We start from the raw sequence: 22,199 nt of genomic DNA, 5'->3' as shown, positions 1-22,199 counted from the left end.
TTTAAGCTCGAATACGACCAAAAAAGCATCATCACTGCTGATACAACAAAAAACTGTTTTTTCCAATTTTTTTCCTTCGACCACAGATATTTTTTCTGTATAGCTTCCTATGTTAAACACTTATTGCAAACTACATAACAGAAGATAAATACATATCAGCTTGTTGGCTCAGTTAATCTCTCGACGCTCTGCCCTTGTTATTTATTTTACAGGATGTTAAGGTTATTCTCCACCTACAGGCGAGCCTCGAGTGCTTCCTCATGTAAGATCATTGACCGCATGCTGTTGCAAGTGTTTCGAGAAGAGCGTTCTCATGGGGGACAACTTCTTGTTTAACTAGTATAAAAGGTATGGTTGCAACATACTTGTCCCGACTTCCGGGACAAGATACCTCAAACTTAGGTCTGTACAGTAGGATAGGTCAAATATACAATACAAAGCTGAGCTCCTTGTTTAGCAACGAAGAATTTGTGAGCAACGTTATTGCAGAGTTGTGTATTTCAGTGTTTTGCTTTTCCACTGAGTTTGAAAAACACATCTGAGGAAGGTGAGATATAATTAAATCAGACGTTCCTTATTTCTTCAAATGAACCACTTTAAGTTTTATCTATTATGATATTAGTTAAAAGCGTCTATGAAATTATCTATGCATCCAATAAAATTGTAGTATGTGCTCTTAAAACAAACTAGTTTAACTAACAGTTACTTAGTTAACATTTATCCGACTACCACGATTAGTTTGTAAGAGTAGCACCTCTTATTAACTTGATAATAGTTTATTATAAAATATAAAAATATATTAATATATTTATTTTTAAACTCATCAATAATGCTAATCGAAAATATTTTAAAATCTTCAGTTTTTCAGGTTATACCTTTTTTAGTACACAGTTTTATACGTTATTTTGCATGATGTGTGCAAAATGTGTGATTTGTTTGATAATACACGAATGTGCAGTTTCAAATGCAGAGAATTGAAAACTATTTTAGAACTTTAACATTCTGTCTTAAGTTTTCAGAAACTAAACTCGGCTAATACCAAAAGGACAACAAACATAGGTTTGGATTATTAGTACTTTGTTAAGAGTTTTGATATATATATATGTACATGTAGTTGTGGTTCATTATTTACCTGGATACTACTAATTACGTCTTTAGTGAAACACTATTTATAAATATTTTCAAGGTGATGGTTAAGGCGTTCGACTCGTGATCTGGGAGTCGCAGATTCAAATCTCTGTCAAACCAAACATGCTTGCTCTTTCAGCCGTTGGAGCGTTTTAATGTTACGTTCAATCCCATTATTCGTTAGTAAAAGAGTAGCCCAGGAGATGGCAGTTGGTGGTGATGACTAGTTGCCTTCCCTTTAGTCTTACTCTGCTAAATAGAGATGGCAGATAGCCATCGTGTAGCTTTGCGCGAAATTAAAAACAAACAAACAAAGGTGATGATGGTTAGTGACTTAATGTTATATATGCTATAATCTTCAACAAGAAATATGTTAAACTTGTAAAATTCACCTACTTTCAAATGTATTTTATGCTAAGAAATAGTTAAGTTTAAGACTTACCATAGTTCTAATTTTAACACTGTTTTAACAGAAAATGCGTTTATATGGATTATTTATCATCAAACAAGCTGCTTTGATTAAGTCATAAAATCAAGCCAATTATACTGTTTTTCAGGCCTCATAAGTTCACATTACCCAATAACTTTTAGTAGATTCTTACGTAACACGGTTTTTTCCAATCTTCGGAAATAACCAGCTACATATTGTAGATAAAATAAACGTTCTACAATTACGACATACATTGCATAACTAAAATACTGAAATTCTTGGCGAGGTGGTGTCAAAAATAAACTACTATCTAAAAGGAACCATTTTTTAGACGCGGGGAAATGCTTCAACTTCTACAAAAAATTGTATGATCATACCGTCAAAAATGGTTTGTATTATAATGCCCAGAACATTTTAAGAGCCTTTTCGATTTCTTTGAATAGTTGCTTAAACCTAGCTAACATTTAAGAGCTAATACTTTATTGGGCCTAATGCAGTATTTTAAACGTACAGAATTTGAGTATTATTGTAACAAAAGGTTTTAGTTTATTTTAAACAACTTTTATCTACAGTTTTTCAGTGATAATTTATTGTATAGCTAGATGCACTTTTTAAATTTTTATAGCAAAAGTTTTGCTGAGTATAGTGCTCAGTTCATCACTCTACTAGCTTTAGGCCTTATATTTTATCATACTGTTCCTAAAATTATTAAATAAGAGGCGAAGAATTTTTATTTAAAGAAAATTAGGTTTGATTACCACGAAACATTCTGGGTCAAGTAATTACTGTTTCATTTCGCAGAAAAAAGTGAATTACTCCAAATAAAAAGAAGGAAAAACACAAGAAACTAAACAAACCTGGCAATTATGCAAGACAAATGATTCGTGAAAAGAAACTAAAACAAAAATCGTACTTGATAAATTAAAATAAAAAACTCTAAATAAACATCAACCACATCGCTTGAGATAAACTTTCTGAAAGGGAATTTTGGAAAAAGCGATGGAAAAGTGACGAAACCAGAAGACTGGAAACCCATGGAAACTGAAAATAGGAGAACAACGTGTAATACAATATATTGAGTGATTTTGATAACCTTTTTTCGACTTGCATCAGTACAGGTTTGGAACTTTATTACTTCAAGAAACTAAAAAAAAAGAAAGATTAGAATTTGTAATATTATGCATATTATAAAACAAAAACTAATGTTATATAAAATAATATCAATCACACTTACTAGTTCATTCTTACAAAAGTCCACCATTTGGTGATCAGTCATCTAATGTGAAATGCAAATGCATATTTATTAAGCATCTATATTATAGATTGTGGCCTCATTCAGTTTTTTTTAATTTTTTACTTTGAATTAAATCACAGAGTCCATCACACCAGATTGTTCATTAAACGTAGCTAGCTCTCAGAGAAGACATTTGGATGTTTCATTTGGACGGTGAGCCTGTAAACAAATAGAAGATACTTACAACAGACTATTACAAACTGACGCAAGTATTTCAAAGTTCATAAGGTTAGCATAACGTGGAAATCTTTTTCTTCAAACCAATGTCACATTTTTTTAGCCATGACACAAACATTTGATATCTGCTAGTTTTTGATCTCTGTAATCGTAAGATCCAAGTTCCAAGATCATTTCATATGATCGCAGGCGCAATTGCTGGACAACGTGTCAGCAAGCACTTTGTTAACACTTTGTTAATGAGAGAGTTAAGCCTGACAGGAAGGCCACAAATACTCAGATAACCACTCTTTACAACAGTGTTGTGTAGAATGGCTTCTCTGAACGCACAACGCGTCGAGCCTTGAAGTGGATGGGTTACAGCAGCAAAAGACCGCACAGGGTTTCACTACTGTCAGCTACGAACAGGAAGGTGAGGCTACAGTGGACACGAGACCACCAAAACTGAACGATTAAAGATTGGAGAAACTTCGCCAAGCTGGTTCCACAAACATGACAGTGACTTCAGTGGCCTACACAGATCTCAATCCAATATAGAACATTCGGGATGAGGTGGAACGGGGAAATCTGCGCGTGAATATGTGGCCGACAAATCTGTAAGAATTGCGTGATGCTGTGGAATCAGCATATACCATAATCCCTAAGAAATGTAGTCAGCATCTTGTTGAATCTATGCTTCGAAAAATTCAGGCTGTCCTGGAGGCAAAAGGGAGACCTACTCGGTATTATATAGGTGTATCTAATAAAGTGAACGAATGAAGTAAATTTTACTTTACATCGATCAGTTATGAGTCATGTTTAGGGAGACGTGTCTAGGTTTCTTTTGTTGTTCATAGTTCCCATATTACAATCAAATGCAGAGCTACCTACATTAAATGTTTGCTTACGATCGTTAGCTTGTTGACAACTAATTTACATTACAGATTTTATGACTAACTATTAGATATCTGATACGCAAAAAAAAGCGATTAGGTGATTGTTATTATTTCACAACAGTGATTGTGCCATGTTATAGCTGTTTATATATTTCCGATTAATATTTAACTAGCTTGAATAATGCATTTATTGATTTAAGTAGGAGAATGTGAGAGCCACTGAGAAAAAGTAGAAAAGATGATTTACACGTAGATATATGTAGATTGTTTGTTTGGTTTTTGAAAACGTCTTTAGTTTTAAATTGTGTTTTACAGAAAGTATTTCTGTATTTCGGTTTCTATAGAATTTCTAACTGATTTTTCCGCAGCAGTAAATACTTACGTATGAATAGTTTTAATGTTCGTTTATGTATGATTTCACGTAAATATTCTTAACTCTTTCACAACTAAAAATGTTAACAATAACCAATAATGATATACATATGATTTTACTTTAAGTGGGATAATTGTATAACAAATTTAAGACCTAAAGTAAATAATAATAACTTCAAGATAAAATTGCTTCAGCGCCATTTTCGTACATCTATAGTTTAATTAAACAAATGACACAGAAGGTACAATTTTTTCCCACACAGTAAAATATTTATCATGTTTAATTCTAGCTTTTCAATGTCATTCAAGAAATCGTTATCAGGTGGAGGCTTGCGGTTAAACACAAAAATCCTATTACCTGATGAATAAAACATGTTAACTCCATGTAATAACGTTACTGTTCAGTACTCTAATGCAATAAATATAAACTATTGTTACGTAGTTATTATACTGTCCAACTTTGTCACAATGTTAATTATCAATATAAATGATACCAGTATAGTCCATCAAGATATATATATCGTCAAATATGTATCATATCTGTCAACTATATCAAAAAAACAAACTATTCTTACATATTCAATGAACTGCAATAATACTAGAGTATGGTATATTGATTAATTGGCTGTGACTGTATTAAGTAATCACATTGCAATGAGTGACACTGCTTAATACAGTCATACACCTAGTTACTCCTTTCAATTACTCTACATAATCAATTTTTTTTATATTGAGGATTTCCAGCAAAACATAGAAGTCCAAGTCTGCAAAAACAGAAGGTTTATAAATCTCGTATGTCGGTGTATTTTCCGACAGAAAACAAATATATACAAAGAACAAATATTTTTATCAACATCCTTACAGTTTGCGATAAACAACATTGTACTGTCGTACGGTACAATGGAACACTACAGCAATACAGTTTATAGTCAGAACAAGTGATTATGTGTTTGTATGTGTGATAAAAAAACGCGTGTGACTAGTAAAGGAGATAAAGACTTTATGAAACATCATGCTTCTACTACTGCACGTTGTCTCCAGTAAAATAAGCTAGAATATATAAGTGAACCACTAAAAGAGAGTGGTCTGAGCTAAAATATATCGAAGTTCTTACTTCGGATTTCTTTTTAAGAATGCTAATCTTTATTTTAAATAAGAACCTATAATATGCTCTTCTATTCTATGGGGGACAAATTATACACAAATTTCACTGGTTAACTTAATCGTGTTACAAGCGAAAGTCAAACGGCTTCCGTACAAATGAAAATTAATCCTAAAGTTGCAAGAGTACTTGGGCAATTCCCGAATGGTAAAGCTATATAAAAACACACAAACATGTTACTGACAATCAAAAGCAGAAATTTACCAAAGAGTTCTCATATCCAAGTTAGAGTTACGGACACACTATGAAAACACTGTTTAAGCCCGTATGAAACAAAATTGGTTATCTATGTAAACATTTACGTACGTAAAGTTGTAAAGTTATTTAACATTTATATAGGTGAACATTTCTGATATCTGTAAAATTTAGTCAGTATTTTGACATTCTGTGACAAATTTCAGGTACAATTCGGTAAAACCTGCTCACTCATGTTACAATATGACAACAAGAATCACTCTGTATGTTAATCAGAAAGCACATTGTAATTTCTGCAAGGGATTCAGATGAGGAAACGCCCAATCTCCACTTGACCCAGTTATCCCCTGGTGAATGTCAAAGCTAGAAACTTTCTTGAATAATGCTATTTTCCTACCTTGGGAATTATAGATAAAATGTAAAGGCATGAAAAACATGTAGAATAGCCCGGTGCTGATAATATTACTATTAAATGCTGCCACATTATAAACTCTTACTATTCCGTACCATAACAGTCTCCACAATGATTATCCAATGACTAATACAAGTAGGTAAAGTATATTTTCTCTATACAGATATAAAAAAATCATGTTGTTTATAAAGAACTAAATAATTATTGAACAGTCACAAATACATTTTTTGTGTAATTTTTTTCTCTTCAATAATAGTTACGCACTTCTAGATTTGATTATTTAAAATAAAATTTAGTTTTGTATTGCAGGACCTACCATGAAAATCAGACATGCAACTGCGGTGTGTTTTCTAGCATTCTTCATTTTGACAAAAGGCCAGTTTCAACCAAGCAGCTTTGGTAGGTATAATACACACATTCATTGTGCAGTATGTGAAAGTGAACAGTTATTGTTCTATTGGAAATAACTGGATACCGTTGCTTTCGAGATGTCGAATGAAATATCAAAGAAAGAAATACTTAGGTTACCATAACAGTCACTAGACGGTTATTTTTGTTTAAGACTAATTAAAATGAAGTAATAAAATTTAATCAGTTGAATTCAGTGAAACAGTAACATTGTTTATAAGACTGTAAGCCTGAATAAAGGACACTTGAGACCTCATTAGTAATTGCCTTGATTAGTAAGTAAAGCTGGTTTACTTGCAAAGATTCATATTAGTTAATATTAACCGTAAAAATATCTCTAGAGTAATTTTTAAATTTCCGGATTTACAACGTAGAAAGTATGAGATGGAGGATAAATGGCCCATTATATGAGTTTGCAGAAACAAAACATAAACATCAGCTACATAAACCTAAAACAATTATAGGTTTTTAATTAGTATGAAATGTAATATGTAGTTTGTTCCATTAATAAGATATATAACCGAATATTCATAGTAAAATAATATAAGATAATATCAACAAAATTTTATATATAGAAATTTCAGCCAAAAATATTAACTTCGAATGTGTGGATCGAGACGCTACATATTAAAGAAATTTGCAAATTATGCAAATTTTAGCTACCTCAACATAGTAGAAGACGAAGTTAAAGAAATTTGAAAGTAAAGCAAATGTTCGAACATGATGTAATGCATTTTAACGATGAATACGTTTCAATATCCTTGGTGTAAGATTACTAGTAAAATTTAAAATATCGATGACCCTTTCATACCATAGATTGTTGTTTCATAAATAGCTAGTCCCTCGCTAGTACAGCGGTAATTCTATGGATTTACCATGCTAAAATCAGGGGTTCGATTTCTCTCGGTGGGCACAGCAGATAGCCCGATGTGGCTTTGCAATAAGAAAGCACACACATAAATAGCTGTGGAAACAATAAACGACACAGTTGCTAACATAACTTTATGTAACTTGTAAAAGGTTTTCTGATAATTGTAAAAGTGCAACAAGGTATTGTAAGAACTGTTTTTCTTTAATATGAATTATATAATATTGTTTTTGTGGAAATAATAAGTAATTGAAATATCTTAGGGACGTCATAGGGATATTTTCCTATTTCTGATTTGTTTTTTAATCAAATCTGATGACAGAAAAGAGACGTTGGCTAGGTTGTAGGCTATTAAAAGATAACTGATCTGATTCTAATCCATTTATGTCTAATCTTAAACTGCTGTAGATTATTGGTGCTCCTGCGTGTGTTTTCAGTGTTGTTTAAATTTTCTTTAAGGATACTATTTTCTTTCTATGTTTTTAAAATGAAAATATTTGGCTTATTTTCATAGGTTTTGTTCAGGTTTTATTTGATATTTTTCTTCGTCAATATGTCAGACTATCTTCTTGGCTAACTCAGTACAGTTATGTTTAATAAACATAAAGAAATAAACACTTTTTTTGGGCGAACTGAAAAAGGTTTTTTGGTGTGTCACCTGTGGTCCCACTCGTAACTAAGGCTTGGTATTGAATTTAAAACACTTTAAGCTAAAACATTTTCTTTATAATAATGTTGCATAGGAAAACTTCCATGTGCAATGAAAAACATGGTCAGTTTAACAAGAGTTAAATACACACACACGTGCAGAGCCTAGTTTAATGGCTCATATTGCTAAAATTTGTTTTTTTCCTTTGACGGGTACAACGTACATAGCTCATTGTGTAGCTTTTTGTTTGACAATAAACAAATAATTTAAACACAAGAAAAGCAACAAACAGGGGAGTTTCATTCTTTGTTTTTGCATGGAACAAATTTCAAATTTCATCTCGCAAAGAAAAGTGAATTAAATTAAATAAAAGAAGAAACAAAACAAACGTTATGCAAGGCAAATTATTAATGATCAGAAACTATAACGCAAACGTAATTAATAAAATAAAATAAAAATTTTAAACATCAAACATGTAGCTTAGTAACACAAAACTTCTAAAAGTAAATATTTAAAAAAAAGAGCTGGAGTATAAAATGACGAAGGTACGAGGGCTAAACACTCATAAAAACTGAGAAGGAAGGCATTTCAAGAAGCAAATCATATATGTTTTTGACATATATGTTTAGTACTATTTTAAGTTTATAAACCATATGACTTTAGTTAAAAGAGGACGAAAATTGGTAATATTATGCACATGTTAAAGAAAAGAAAACCGCTGTTATAAAGTAATGTAAATCGCCTTCACCAGTCACGAATGATGTTATAGAAACAAGTAGGTTTAAGAAATTAATTTAGCATAAGATACGATACCCTACAATCAAAGCGCTTTTGAAAGGTGGATCGCTCTTTTTTAAGGGCAAATCGAAGAAGAAAGGTCAGTTTTATCAAAGTGCTCTCGTTATAAAGTATCGTATTTTTGTGTGAAATCATCTTCACTGCTATGAAACTTCGCCATTTAATGATCTGAAACGCAGGTCATCATCAACCTATGTACTTAAAAAAGAACAACCTCACAAATGCCTTTTATTTTCCTTTACTTGTGGAGCAACCATTGGCACAGCGGTATATCAGTAGACTTATAATGTTAGAAACCGGGTTTTAATACCCGTCGTAGGCAGAGCACAGATAACCCATCGTGTAGCTTTGTGCCTAACTTCAAATAACAAAAACTCGTGGAAGAAACAAATGTAAAAGTATTGGTCTTTTACTGGATTACTTAACTATTGATTTATTAACAATAAGAAAATATACGTTCTAATTTCATTTGTATCCTTGAATTGTGTATTGAAAAATATTTCTACTTTAATTTAAAGTTCATCCTTAAACATTCTAAATACATATAACAGCTCAATGGCAAAAAAAAAGTTTTTATTTGATCAATTATATATTTTATTTAAACCACGTGAATTTTTGAATTCGACAAAGTTGTTACGTATTGTTTTCCACTGCATTGTGGTAAGTTAGCCTGAATTCTAGCTCACAAATCTTAATTTGATAAATAATCTCCTATTTTCCAAACATGTACACTTCCAATGTTTATGTTGGTAGATCATATTAAACTTTGTACACTAAAGTTTATTTTCTGTTTCTATTTCAGCTGGAATTTTGAATTTAGTTCGTTACCAAAACACTAACTGCATTGGAAGTAATGGTTTAGAAGGTATTTGTCTGTCTACCGCAGAGTGTTCTAATAGAAGAGGAAGTAGAATTGGCAACTGTGCCAACGGATTTGGTGCCTGTTGTCTTGGTAACTAAATTGTTGTTTTTTTTCTAATTAAACATTTTAGACTTGTTGCTATTTTTCAGTCATTAACAGAATTTTCTTATTAATTTTACAATAATATATATATTTTTTATTTTTACTTGTTCACAGAGATTTGTGGTTTTTATTAATTCACTTTGCGTCTCCCTTTATTGATAGCTTTATTTTAATTTTTAATTTTATTGAGTATGTGTTTTCTTTTAGCAAAACCACATTGGGCTATCTGCTAAGTCTATTCTTATTGAAAGGCTTCCAGAATAATAATAGAAGCTCTTAAATAAAAATAACAACATAATTCAATTGTTTCTACTTAAAGTACTTGATCTTAAAATTGACAGGTAAAAGTTATACTCCTCTTTAAAAATTTGGTATACTGATAAATAATAGAGTTTAAAATTATTTTTCAATAAATTTCTTTATTTAAATATATTAAAATTATTTGCAACAGAAACTTAAGAAGCCAGTTAAAATTTACTGGCCCAGTATGGTCAGGTGGTTAAGATACTCGACTTATTATCTAAGGATCGCGGATTCTAATCCCCGTCATACCAAACATGCCCTCTCTTTTAGTTGTGGGGGCGTTATAATGTGATGGTCAATCCTATTATTCGTTGGTAAAAGAGTAGCCCAAGAGTTGGTGGTAATGACTAGTTGCTTTCCCTCTAGTCTTACACTGCTAAATTTAGGAACGGCTAGCGTAGCTATCTCTCGTGTAGCTTTGCGCGAAATTCAAAAACAAAACAAGTTTACTAAGTATATATGTTGTCAACAATAAATGTTTTTCTTTTAGCCTAAATCAGTAAATTATAGATTTGTTTGTGCTTAAATGAGTAACAAATCATAAAGAAAAACTTAAAATGGCTAAAACTTTTTATTTCTGTTTATTAAGACGTAAACCTCATATATATATGAATGGTAACTATTGCTTAAAACAACTGATGTTTATCACCAATATTGTAACGACCAAATTTACATTGTTAAGTCGTATCAACAAATGCTTATGAAATAATGAATATTAACTTATTAATAGATGTGTTCACTTTACACATCTGAAAGAAGCTTACTTACGTAACATTAGCAGATATTGCTTGGCAAAGCGTTTTTGGCATTTATATAAATATAGAATTGTTGACGTGAACTAACATATTTGAGTTTATATTAACTTATCATATTGTCATCGAAAAATTTCTGAACACAAACATGTATTTAAACAATAACTTCTAAACTTAGAAATGTCTAGGTCATATTTTAATACTATGCCAAATGAAAAATGAACGATTCCTCAGTGGCACAGTAAAATGTCTGAGGACAAACAACGATAGAAACGGGGTTTCGTTACAGCCCATTATGTGACTTCGTGCTTTATTAAAAACAATGTAACTAATGTTTGTTTCCTTTCATTTGCATAGATTTTAGGTCCTTGATAAATAAGCTTATCTTCCCGTAAGATTGTTTTAAGGTTAATTTTTTTTTACACTTTAAACGTAATAATTATAAGTATTTATCGAGCAAAAGATGTTTAGTGACAAAATGCTGGTAGATTTGTAATGCCATAAAACAAGAAAAACAGGATATATTAAGTGTTATGAATTTAAAAGCAAGTAATACATAAAGGTAGTAATTTTGCTCTGGTTTACAAATTCTTCATTTTTAGTGTTTGTTTTGATTTTTATACTTTGATTAGAAATACAGTTATGACAGAAATTAGGTGTTATGAATTATTGTATTTAGTTAAAATACGGTAACATGGTTTTTATATTCATAGCACTTACATTATTCATAACATTTTAAATTTACAGAGAAATTTACCTGTGGTAATACCACAACGAAGAACGAGACCGTTTTTGTCCATCGTAACTACCCATTAGATGGTGAAAATGATACGGACACATGTCAAGTAACTATTGAAAAAGTGAAAGACGTGTGTCAGTTGAGGTTGGACTTTTTAGAATTTAGTCTGGGACAACCGGACAAAAATGGTCAGTGCACAACTGATTCATTCATGGTGAGGACAACGATAGGAGAAAAGTTGCCAGTTTTATGTGGCGATAACATTGGCCAACATCGTAAGTAAAATCGTTTCGTATTGTGCCGATAACTCCAGAAGTCAAAGAGGGTGATTGCTTTATTTTTCTAGATATTTTATTGAAATAGTTGGTTAGGAAGATGCTCCAAATGTTACCATTTTACGTCTATTATGGCAATTTTAAGTTCAATTCCCAGATACTCTTAAGGGTACTTTATGGAACCACCGGTTTCAGATATCTTCAATCTGCCATTATAACCTTCAGCAGTTTGGTGGATGCGGAAAAGCTCCTGTTTGAATAACGATAGTGAAAGGATGCTAAAACAAATGAGCACGTGACATATAGGAATGGAAATTTCAGGATTATATTTTTTGGTTTATTGTTTAGATGAAACATATTGAAGAGTAAATAGAATATCATATTCGTTGTGAAGTAGAGTGAGTTCATAAATTGGTTTTATAAACAAGAGTTAAACAGCTTTAGATTACTGAAATACAGAGGTTCAAAACTTTAAACCTTAATTAAATAAATAAGACCTTAATGTTTTAGGTTAAATAAGGTGTTTCACGGAAAAACCTAATTATTTATTTGTTCGACACTAATTAAAATATAGAAATTCATGAAATTGCTTACTAAAAATCATATCAACATTTTTTTTGTGATATGGTGACATCTAAAGACGCTTTCATCAAAAAATATTTTTATTGTTAACGAAACTTGTATTCTTAAACGAAAAAAGAAATAAAGAATAGAGCTGAAGTTAAAATGGCACTTCTGCATTTACATACGTATACATCTATATATGATTGAAAGTAGTACAATGTTAAAAATAATTGCATTATGAAAGTTATTAAAAACAGGAACCAGCCCTAAAAAAAGACTAATGTTTCAGTGTTTTTATCCCACCTATATCAGCAAAGTCTTGCTAAGATTTGCTCCTTTTAATTGTATATATAAAAGATATGAAAAAAAATTAAATTATAAATAATTTTGCATTCGTAAAATAATTATAAGAAATCAACATCTTGAGTGATATTATCAATATTATTAAATGAAATAAAGTGTCTATTTTTTCTTTAGTTTATGTTGATTTAGGAAGAGGCTCAGCAAACCCTGTAGTTCTTAGCGTGGTCAGCAACGGTAACAATGTTACACGTCGATGGAAAATCAAAATTAGCATGATAAAATGTAACAGCTTAGACATGGGTAAGTTTTTGCTTATAAAAGTAAAGTATAAATAAATAGTTAAGTATGAAACATTGTTTTCATACTTGATATAGAGAATTACTAATTATGAAAATGTAAATATGTATGTCATGATGGTGATGCTGTTAATACGTATTATAATTTTTCTTGGACTAGCCTCCAAATTATTATGTTGCATATTACAATTTGAAATAGCTTGCAACAAAGTTAAATGTTAACTTAAAAGTTAATTAAATGTAGAGATATTTATAAAACTTGCCAAGAAGATTGATATACACAATTGTCTTTCTCAATATAAATGTATTTTAGTATACAAACGACAACAAAATTTATAATAAGGATTAACAATTATTACAAATATAGTTTTATATACAAATATTTTTAAACTTACAAACAATAGCCCTATAGTGGCACAGCGGTATGTCTGGGGAATTACAAAGCTAGCAACCGGGCTTTGATATCCGTAAATTTGTGTTAAACTTCAAACAAACAAACAGTATTGAGTGTTTTATCCGATCTGGAAATTCTTTGATATCTTATCGAGGGTTCACGACGAGCGAATTAATTCTGAGTTGATATAGCTACAACTCATTTAACGGTGAGCTAGCTATCTCTTTAGTGATCAGTGGTATTGACGTACACACACACACACACATATATATATATATACTGTTGATTCTTACGCTCAAGAATCTTCTACAAATTTAGTGAATAGGCGAGAATTTGACAATACACATTTAAAAGTGAAAGTTATACACTTTTCTAAGTATATATTTAACTAAAACAAAGGTCAATATTAAAATGAACATACATTAGTAAATCCATTACACTGTAAAACTAATTTTATTTTAATTTCATAAAACTAATTGTATTTTAAGCTATGTTAAAATCAAGATTGGTCATGGAACTTTAAGATTCTTAACGTTAAGAGTTAACATAAACTCAGCTCCGTATGTATAAACCTTATATATATATAATTTTGAATATAAAAATCTAAAAGCACGGTATTGACTTAAATAAATTTACAAGGATGAGTTCACATTGCCATGGCTATACATAAAATATTAAATTTTGGGACAAAAATTTGGAGTATTACCACAGCTGTTTCCAAACGCTGGAATCCCAGAATGTGAAACGCCAGTATTATTATATTTCTGAAGAGATCTAAACACTCTTACATCACATTGAAAATGGGATCTTCATATCGTTTTTTATATTAAAAGAAATAAGTATTCAAGACGTCATAAAATTATTGTCTTTCTTCTCTTTGATAAAAAGATAAAACATGTAGTTAATAAAAGAGGACCGGCACAAAATAAAATTTCATTGATATTAATGTAAGTTAGGATTTAACTAATATCACAGACGTTAATATTTTTAACGTTGTTTGATAACTTTAAATGAATTGTTGTTTACAGTCATTTGGTTAGAACAGTGGATTTACGGGCACGTGGAAAACATAAAATGAGGGAATGAATGACAAAGTGCTTATAAGATGCTAAAATTGTGTGCCATTTCGGTGAAATACCAGTTGTAATTAATTTTGAAATAATGAAACAAATATGACTAACACGTTTTATGTACACGAAACAGCGAAGCTAGAATAAAGGGGTCAAACATACAAGGATGCGGTGATTACAAAAACAAGAAAGAAAAAGTGTTATACATTCCAGTTGCAATAAAAAAAGAACTAAGTTTTTCATTTTTCCTTCTTATTAAAATTATCCACCTTTACACAATATCTTTACCACTTCTGACCTTATATATATAGTTTCATTCTGTTTTTTTTTTATATCCGATCTTTATGATCCCTAACAACTAAGTGGTATATATGATGTTTTATAACGCTAAAATACGGGCTTAGATACCATTAGTGGGCACAGCACAGATATCCCTTTATGTACCTTTGTACTTAATAACAAACAAAAACATCTTTATATGTTTGCTCCCTTTATTCCAGCTTTGTTGTTTTTGTAACGTAAAATGTTTAGCTCGTATATTATTACGTTCTCACGAGAATACTCGAAATGTGTATAATATTCCTGAAAAGGTAATAATGAGTTATTTTTTTAAAGACGCTAAAAATAATTTTTAAATGATTTAAAAGAAAATTTGGAGATTTGCAAAATAAACTAAAAGATTCAGATAGATTTTGTTCTTGGTTATAGAGAATTACGTTTCAATAATATAATTAGTGTAACTTTTGACTTAGCACCGTACTTATTGGCGTAGTTACATAGAGCTTTTGTTTGTATAATGTCTTGGGTTATTCCTTAAATTCTGTATCAAATTGTTTAGAGTATTCTAATAAGCACAACCATTGTATTCTTATAGATGCAGCCGTTAAGGAAACGTATTTTTGTTTGTTAGTTAAGTCAGTAAAACCTGATAGTAAGTACTCAGGCAATAAGTATTTGTTTAATAAGCACGCATAACCTATTTTAGAAACTTAATTGACTAATCAGGTGATCATTAACATACTGAACGTGATGTATTGAGATTAAAGGACGATGTTAAAAATTCATCAGTTATTACAATAAGTTGTAGAATTATACAATAATACATAATATATGAAGCAAGAAGAAATTATTTAAAACAAATTTGGATTTTATCTGGTAGGTAGAAGACCTCCAATGCATTTGGAAGCTATTACCACAGGCATTATCCGTTAATACTTTAAGTTGACGGTTTGGATCAACAATAGATTTTGCAAAATATTTTATATTAAGTTCATTACTCTTTAGAAGCGCTGATTTTAATCACCAATTAACAATTAATGGGATTAATAGTATGAAAGCTATTTATTTCATTATATATATATATATATACACAGCTCCTCCTGGATGTCTACAGTACCATCGAAAATCTAACGATCTTGTTCGTAGCTTCAACTGGGGACCAAAGATAAATGGAAAAGTTCGTTACTTAAGTAATCTGAGATACACTGTTTGTACCCGAGTGGAAGAAAACTTTTGTGCCATTAAGTGGGAAACTGAGACGCCGAAATCCTTCGCTTGGGGCTTGCCCGCAAACCGTGGCGGTCAAGGCGCAGATTGCAACGAAGACGATTTTATTGGTATTTCTCAAGGGTCATCAGATGGATTGGTTGTTGGGGAAGATAGATTTTGTGGAATAAAGCTTATTGACAACAATGTCATTATAAGTAAGTAAATATTTTATTACTGTATCATGTTATAAGTAAATATTTTATTACTGTATCTTTATTATAAGTAACTAAATATTTTATTACTGTATCTTTATTATATAAATAATTTTTTCATGCTTTTGCGAATATTATTAATTTACTGTGAAATGTAATTTTTTAAAGTGTTTGATTTTTAATATCAATCGAATTTCATTTAATGATGTTAACGTTTCGAATTTCGACTTTTTGATAGCATTATTGCACTTTTCTCTACGTAGTCTTACTATATTTCATTTTTATTTTTGTTTTGGTACATTTTATATTCCTGTTATTACAGTTTTATTCTTACAAATACTCTCATGAATTACGGCCCGCTCTGGCCGGGTGGTTAGAGCGCTCGATTCGTAACCTGAGGATCGTGGTTTGAATTCCAATCATACCAAACATGTTTGCCCTTTCAGCGGTGGAGGTGTTATAATTTTGCGTATAATCCAATTATTCGTTGGTAAAAGAACAGCCCAAGAGTTGGCGGTGGGTGGTGATGATTAGCTAACTGACTTCCCTCTAATTTTACACTGTTAAAGCCAGGATGGCTAGCACAGATATTGTTCGCATATCTTTGAGTGAAATTCAAAACAAACTCTTGTTAATATCTTCAAATATCTGTCATTACTTTCACAATACAACTTATACCTATGTGAATAGAAGTATAAATTGTTATTTTTATTGTCATGTCTTTCGTGTTTCATTTGGTACTGTTAAAGATATTGTGTAATTTTAAATATATTATTTTTATGCATATTACTAATACCATAAATTTCATTTTTATCTCTTTATTACTGCTCGTTCTTTTTACGGTTTTGTAGCTAAAGCATAAGTTTGTATGTTACAAAAGAAATGACTTACTATATGTTTAGTAAGCGAAGTGTAGGAATTAAAAATTTATTACAAGAAAGCTATATTTGGCTCTTACAAGAACAGTTTTACTGTATTTTTATCATCTCTTCACAAGGTATTATATCGAATACAAATTAGTTTAAGAGTAAGTTTAGAATAGAGTATATAAGTTAATAAGATTGTTGGACGATTTTGGGTAGAGCCAAAATTTTCTTCTAACCCTGAGGTTCGACATCTATTTATCTTACTACAGTTTAAAGTTTTCGTATCAATAATGGGCATTTTCGTATTTGAACATGATAGACCAGAAAGCATTTATAAACATATGTTAATTTGAAGGAACTTTTCTAAGGTAACTTGCATAATAATTAAATAAGTGGTAATTATTAAGTCTACTTTATATTATATACTATTATTTTCTGTCATTTTCCCTAACGTTTTTATCTAATGCCACACCTGACTGTTTAGTATAAAACAATCACATTAGCTTTTTCCACTATCAGTTTCTAAATAATTATTATAAAAATATCTATTATTCAACTTATTTATTTTGCTCATTTACAAGGATCTCACCTACTAAATTATATGTATTTGAAGTACATTATAAACTTAAATAACTGGATTATAAACATTACACACAAGTAAAGAACCAAACGTATATGAAACATCAAGCAACGTAAAATGCATATATCAATAATGCAACAGGAACGCATAGTTAGAAAAAAGTTTAGAAAACTCAAGGGATGATATGATAAAATTGATCACAAGAAAATTACAGATCAAAAACAACAACTAAGTAGTCGCTTGGTTTAATTATATATATATACATATATATATATATGTATTTAAAGGAAATAATTTATAACCCTACAACTGATTTGTTTATATTTATTCAACTTATCTTTGTGTTTGCCTTTTTAAAGATTCTTATTTTTATCTTTGTACTGAATTAGTTTTATCGACCATAAAATTTAATAAAAACTTTTCCGCGTTGAATTATTAGATGATTTTATAAACTGGGTTTCAATATTCTAGGCGGCTAGAGCTCAGATAGCCCATTGAGTAGTTTTGCGCTTAACAACAAATAAACAAATATAAATATAATTCTAAAAATAAGTAATGCTTAGTGAAACAAATGCGATTCAGCAAATGCAGAAAGAATAAATGAATGAGGAGTACAAAATTCAGAAAATAATCCATAAATTATAGTACATTATTAGACTTTGTGATAAACAGTAAAGTGGAAAAAAATTAAAAAATTCATGAAGTGAGGAGTTTTCAATAAATGCTATAAAATTCTAAATATTATATTCTTGAGTGTTTTATGTGCAAGGATGAAGAAAGGAATTAAAACTTAGAATTACTGATTTGATTGATTTACCTTAATCATTTAATTTTGTCATTCTAAAGTACAACACATGTTGAAAAAATCTACTCCATTAAAAAAGGTCGTTCACTTCAGTCAATACACCAATTTTCAACACTATTAAACCATTATCTGGATAAATTCATCAGAGTTATTTTGGTTTTATTTGTCAATAATAACAAATTATGTCTTTTTTGATTACCAGAGTACTTGAAATTGTTAGTCGAAGGACAACACATTTATTTAAATGTTTAGATATCTTGTTGCTTCTGTACATATACATATACATACATATATACCTATATAAATTAATGGAACCAGAATAATTATCATAGAAATGAAGCAAGGAAATAATCAAACCTTGATTATTTGGTATGAATTGTAAATCCACAACTTAATTTACTTCTACTTTCGAAGTTATTATAGATGTTTTTGTTTTGTTTTGTTAACTTAATACAATTATGTATAAATAACCTAATTTTTCTAAGTTGGCTGAACCTGGTGATATATTATTTGTATTAATTTTGAAAATTCTTTCAACGACGAGGATATCCATCTGATGAAACGTTACCTCGGTAGTTAGGCTGAAGGTAAATAACGCTAAAACTCGGGTTTCTATAACCGTGTTTGGCACAGTGCAATTTTTTAATATAGAAACTTAAAGAAGTAAACTCAATTAGCTGTACTGATTGTCAGGTTGATTTTTTAATTTCGCTCTGAACACATTTTGCTCTGATCAAATGTTAATATTAATTAGAAAATACTTAAAAGTTACACTTTCAAGTATTCTAAACAAAAAGTATTTGCTTTCAAATAAATTGTTATAATATTTCAAAATTTAAAAATTATAAAGAAGCCATCAATCATTTATTTATGACAGTAAATTATCTAACAATAATTTTTACTCTTAATAAAACTTCCTTTTACACATCAATTAGATTAATCTAAATCAAAAATATCATTTTCAACAAACACATTACTTAGAATTTTAATATTTACTGAAAACCTTAAGATTTCATTTATCTGAATATCTTTTTTTTAGCTAAAGCCAGGCCATTTTTGTTGTTAGTGAAGAGCAATTCGAACACAGCCATGAATAACAAATATTCAGAGAATGGATTTTCACTTCGTTACACTCAGCTTCCTTGTGTAATTTAATGTTTCGAACAACATTATATAATCTGGTGAACCAGGTCAGTGACACTCCTTTTCTGTTTAAACAACGAATGTGCACTTTAAGGTCCAGACTGTATTATTTCAGTATTTAATTAACCAACTTTCGTACGTAATTAATCTTTATAAGAGATAATTTAAATTATATTCAGTTTAAGACTAATTTATTCCAGAGTTTCTTTTAAAATCTTTCTTATAAGATTTACGGTTATAATAACCTCATGAACCTAAAATGTTTCTCTAAAATATTTTAAAGCAAACTTTATATAAAATTACGTATTTTAGTATAACTTTTGGCACAGTTATTTAACAGGATTATTTTCTACAACAATCCCTTTAGTTACTGAAATCTGTATAGAAAAAAAAATCCATAAAAACTGAGGACTTAAAGCGTCATCCCTAACTTCATACATTATTGAAAATCAAAAAAAGGTAGTTCATTGACTTACGTTCAAAAACTATATGGTCGTTTGTTTACCCTCTTGTTGTAATAACCGCATAAACCAAATCAGATGTTGTGCAGTTCCTTCTAATCCGCTTTGTTTGATTTAAAATAGCTATACGTAAGCTGTAGAATCTATTGAATTAATTTATTAAATATTTATTGATCTGCACTCATAATGGAACCTTGTAGTTATTCTTTACTTACAACAATACTAGCAAACTGTGTATTTAGAAAATTTAACGAAATAATGAAAAAAAGTGTTCAAATAGGTAAATCGCATGGCTAGGACATAAGTTTTATTTATTTACACCTTTTAACTAAAATCTTTCAGTTTAAACCGTGTTACATAGTGAAAAGGTTCAGAAAAAATCTATGTGTCTATTATTTTTATATAACACGGTTTAAAACTGTCTGACAAAGGGTTTTCGCCAGAAACCTTGCAAATTAATATAAACAGATGTGTGTTTTTACTTAGTTTGAACACTTTTTAAAACTATTTCAATATATTTCCGCGTCTTGTAGTCTCTCATACTGCATATTTTTTTAAATAAAAATTAACAACACATATTTGTTGGGGACAGTGGTAAGTTTATGGATTGACAATGCATGGGGTTGGATTCGCGTGATGGATACAGTCCAATGTGACTTTACTCTAAAACAAATTTTGCACCCAGTAGCTAAGCAATAGGTTTGCGGGCCCTCATCAAAAAAGCAAAATTTCGATACTCGTGGTGGACACAACATAAATAGCTTAAGAACAAAGAAACAAGGAAAAGAAATTAAATTTTGTTTAGTTATTGTAAACTGAGAAACTGGACCTAACATAGAAATAATGTTATGATTATTGTAAGGATTGTGCATTTTTAAAACATTAGATTAAATTTTGGAAAATAGGCCCAGCGCAACTCAGTGATTACGTGCCGGTCTGTGAAGTTTAGGTCACTTTACCAAAAAAGGAAAATAATAAAAATCACCCTCCGCATTCTGGGACCGTGAGTACGTTATACTCACGTATAAAAGTTAGTTTATAACTGGCATATAAAATGACAGTTCATGCATAATTCGTTCTGAAAAAGGAGTCTGAGCATTGGCGGTTGGTGGTATTAATTAGGTGCTTCCCTTCTAGTTTATCACTTCAAAATTAAGGACATCTAATGTAGGTAGCTCTCTAATAGTTTCAAACGAAATCCAAAAATAATATCTAACAAAAAACAACATAATTACCGAATTTTACGCCTTGTAAGACGCAACATCGTAGAAGACGCACCCTTATTTTGGAAAGACAATTCTAAGAAAAAATATTTTGACTCAGCAACCAACATTTCGATGCAGCCTTGACTTTTTTCAACCTCTGAGTAAATACAGTCAAATACATCATATTCTTCACACTATGTCGACAATATTAGTTAAATTGAGTGTTTCATGCAACTGAAAATACCTGTAATTGATAAATAATAAAATTACGATCTGTATGAGAGGCCGTTTTGAGTAGACCCTAAGCTAACCTCTTGCCTTAACCCATCACTTTTGTCTTAGAAGATACAAGGGGATTTTTCAAGGCATTTTAAAAGAAAAAAGTTCGTCTTACAGGACGTAAAATACGGTAAATGCTAAGAGAAGATTCTTCAGGGTGATAAAATGTAATACTGTGAGCAAGTTCAGAGTAAGTTTTTCTTATGAATAAAATTTAGATATTGTAATTGTTGTTTTCAATACTTTGCCTGAAGATGATCCACTTCTAAGGAGTTAAAACTTCTTTGTAGTTTATATTACTAAAAATGCATTTCCTCTAGACATTTGTTAATAACATTTATCAAAATTGAATATATGTTATCTTGAAACATATTTATGTCTAAAAAGAAAAACATTCCGATAACGTAAAAGCAGAAGGGTTGAGTAATACTATGACATTTTGATATGTTTGTTTTAATTTAACAAAAAACCAATGTGAAAATAATATATTAATATTATAATTTATTTACTCTTACAGGTGTATTTTGTGTGTTTAACCAACGAAACAGTGGTGACGCTCTCGTCGAGAATGATTTTCTACTGTGGAAACAAAACCTTATGTTATTTTTGTGGCGATAAATTATTGATAAATTATTTTTTTCTAATATATGTTGTAAAAATCACTTGTCCTCATTCAATATAAAATAAAATACTATTGAAGTTACATCTTTAGTTTTCTTATGTGTGATTGCC

The 22,199-nt window shown here is 30.1% G+C and overlaps 1 protein-coding gene across 3 annotated transcripts; it reads left to right on the top strand.

The window, feature by feature from the left end:
* Positions 1–27: 27 nt before the first annotated feature.
* Positions 28–22,130, top strand: LOC143225461 (uncharacterized). 3 transcript variants are annotated; one of them, XM_076454907.1, is made up of 8 exons: positions 28–547; positions 6,355–6,444; positions 9,571–9,720; positions 11,535–11,801; positions 12,843–12,968; positions 15,802–16,131; positions 19,419–19,569; positions 21,985–22,130. In XM_076454907.1, the coding sequence occupies exons 2-7, from the start codon at positions 6,363–6,365 to the stop codon at positions 19,532–19,534; spliced, it is 1,071 nt and encodes a 356-aa protein (XP_076311022.1). In that variant the 5' UTR covers positions 28–547; positions 6,355–6,362; the 3' UTR covers positions 19,535–19,569; positions 21,985–22,130. The 3 variants fall into 3 exon arrangements, with proteins under 3 accessions (XP_076311022.1, XP_076311024.1, XP_076311023.1); XM_076454909.1 differs by lacking the exon at positions 28–547 and adding an exon at positions 3,401–3,625; XM_076454908.1 differs by lacking the exon at positions 28–547 and adding an exon at positions 3,401–3,751.
* Positions 22,131–22,199: the final 69 nt, after the last annotated feature.

Source organism: Tachypleus tridentatus, chromosome 9, assembly GCF_004210375.1.
Source record: "Tachypleus tridentatus isolate NWPU-2018 chromosome 9, ASM421037v1, whole genome shotgun sequence".
Taxonomy (NCBI): domain Eukaryota; kingdom Metazoa; phylum Arthropoda; class Merostomata; order Xiphosura; family Limulidae; genus Tachypleus; species Tachypleus tridentatus.
Note: the sequence above shows the minus strand (reverse complement) of the source record. Positions and strands in the feature narration are given on the sequence as shown.

What these genes read in the sequence shown, in the direction of transcription:
- LOC143225461 (XM_076454907.1), top strand. Translation starts at nt 6,363, where the DNA reads ATGAAAATCAGACATGCAACTGCGGTGTGTTTTCTAGCATTCTTCATT. An exon ending in GTTTCAACCAAGCAGCTTTG is followed by an intron (nt 6,445 to 9,570) that starts GTAGGTATAATA and finishes TTTCTATTTCAG; the next exon opens with CTGGAATTTTGAATTTAGTT. An exon ending in ATGTAACAGCTTAGACATGG is followed by an intron (nt 12,969 to 15,801) that starts GTAAGTTTTTGC and finishes ATATATACACAG; the next exon opens with CTCCTCCTGGATGTCTACAG.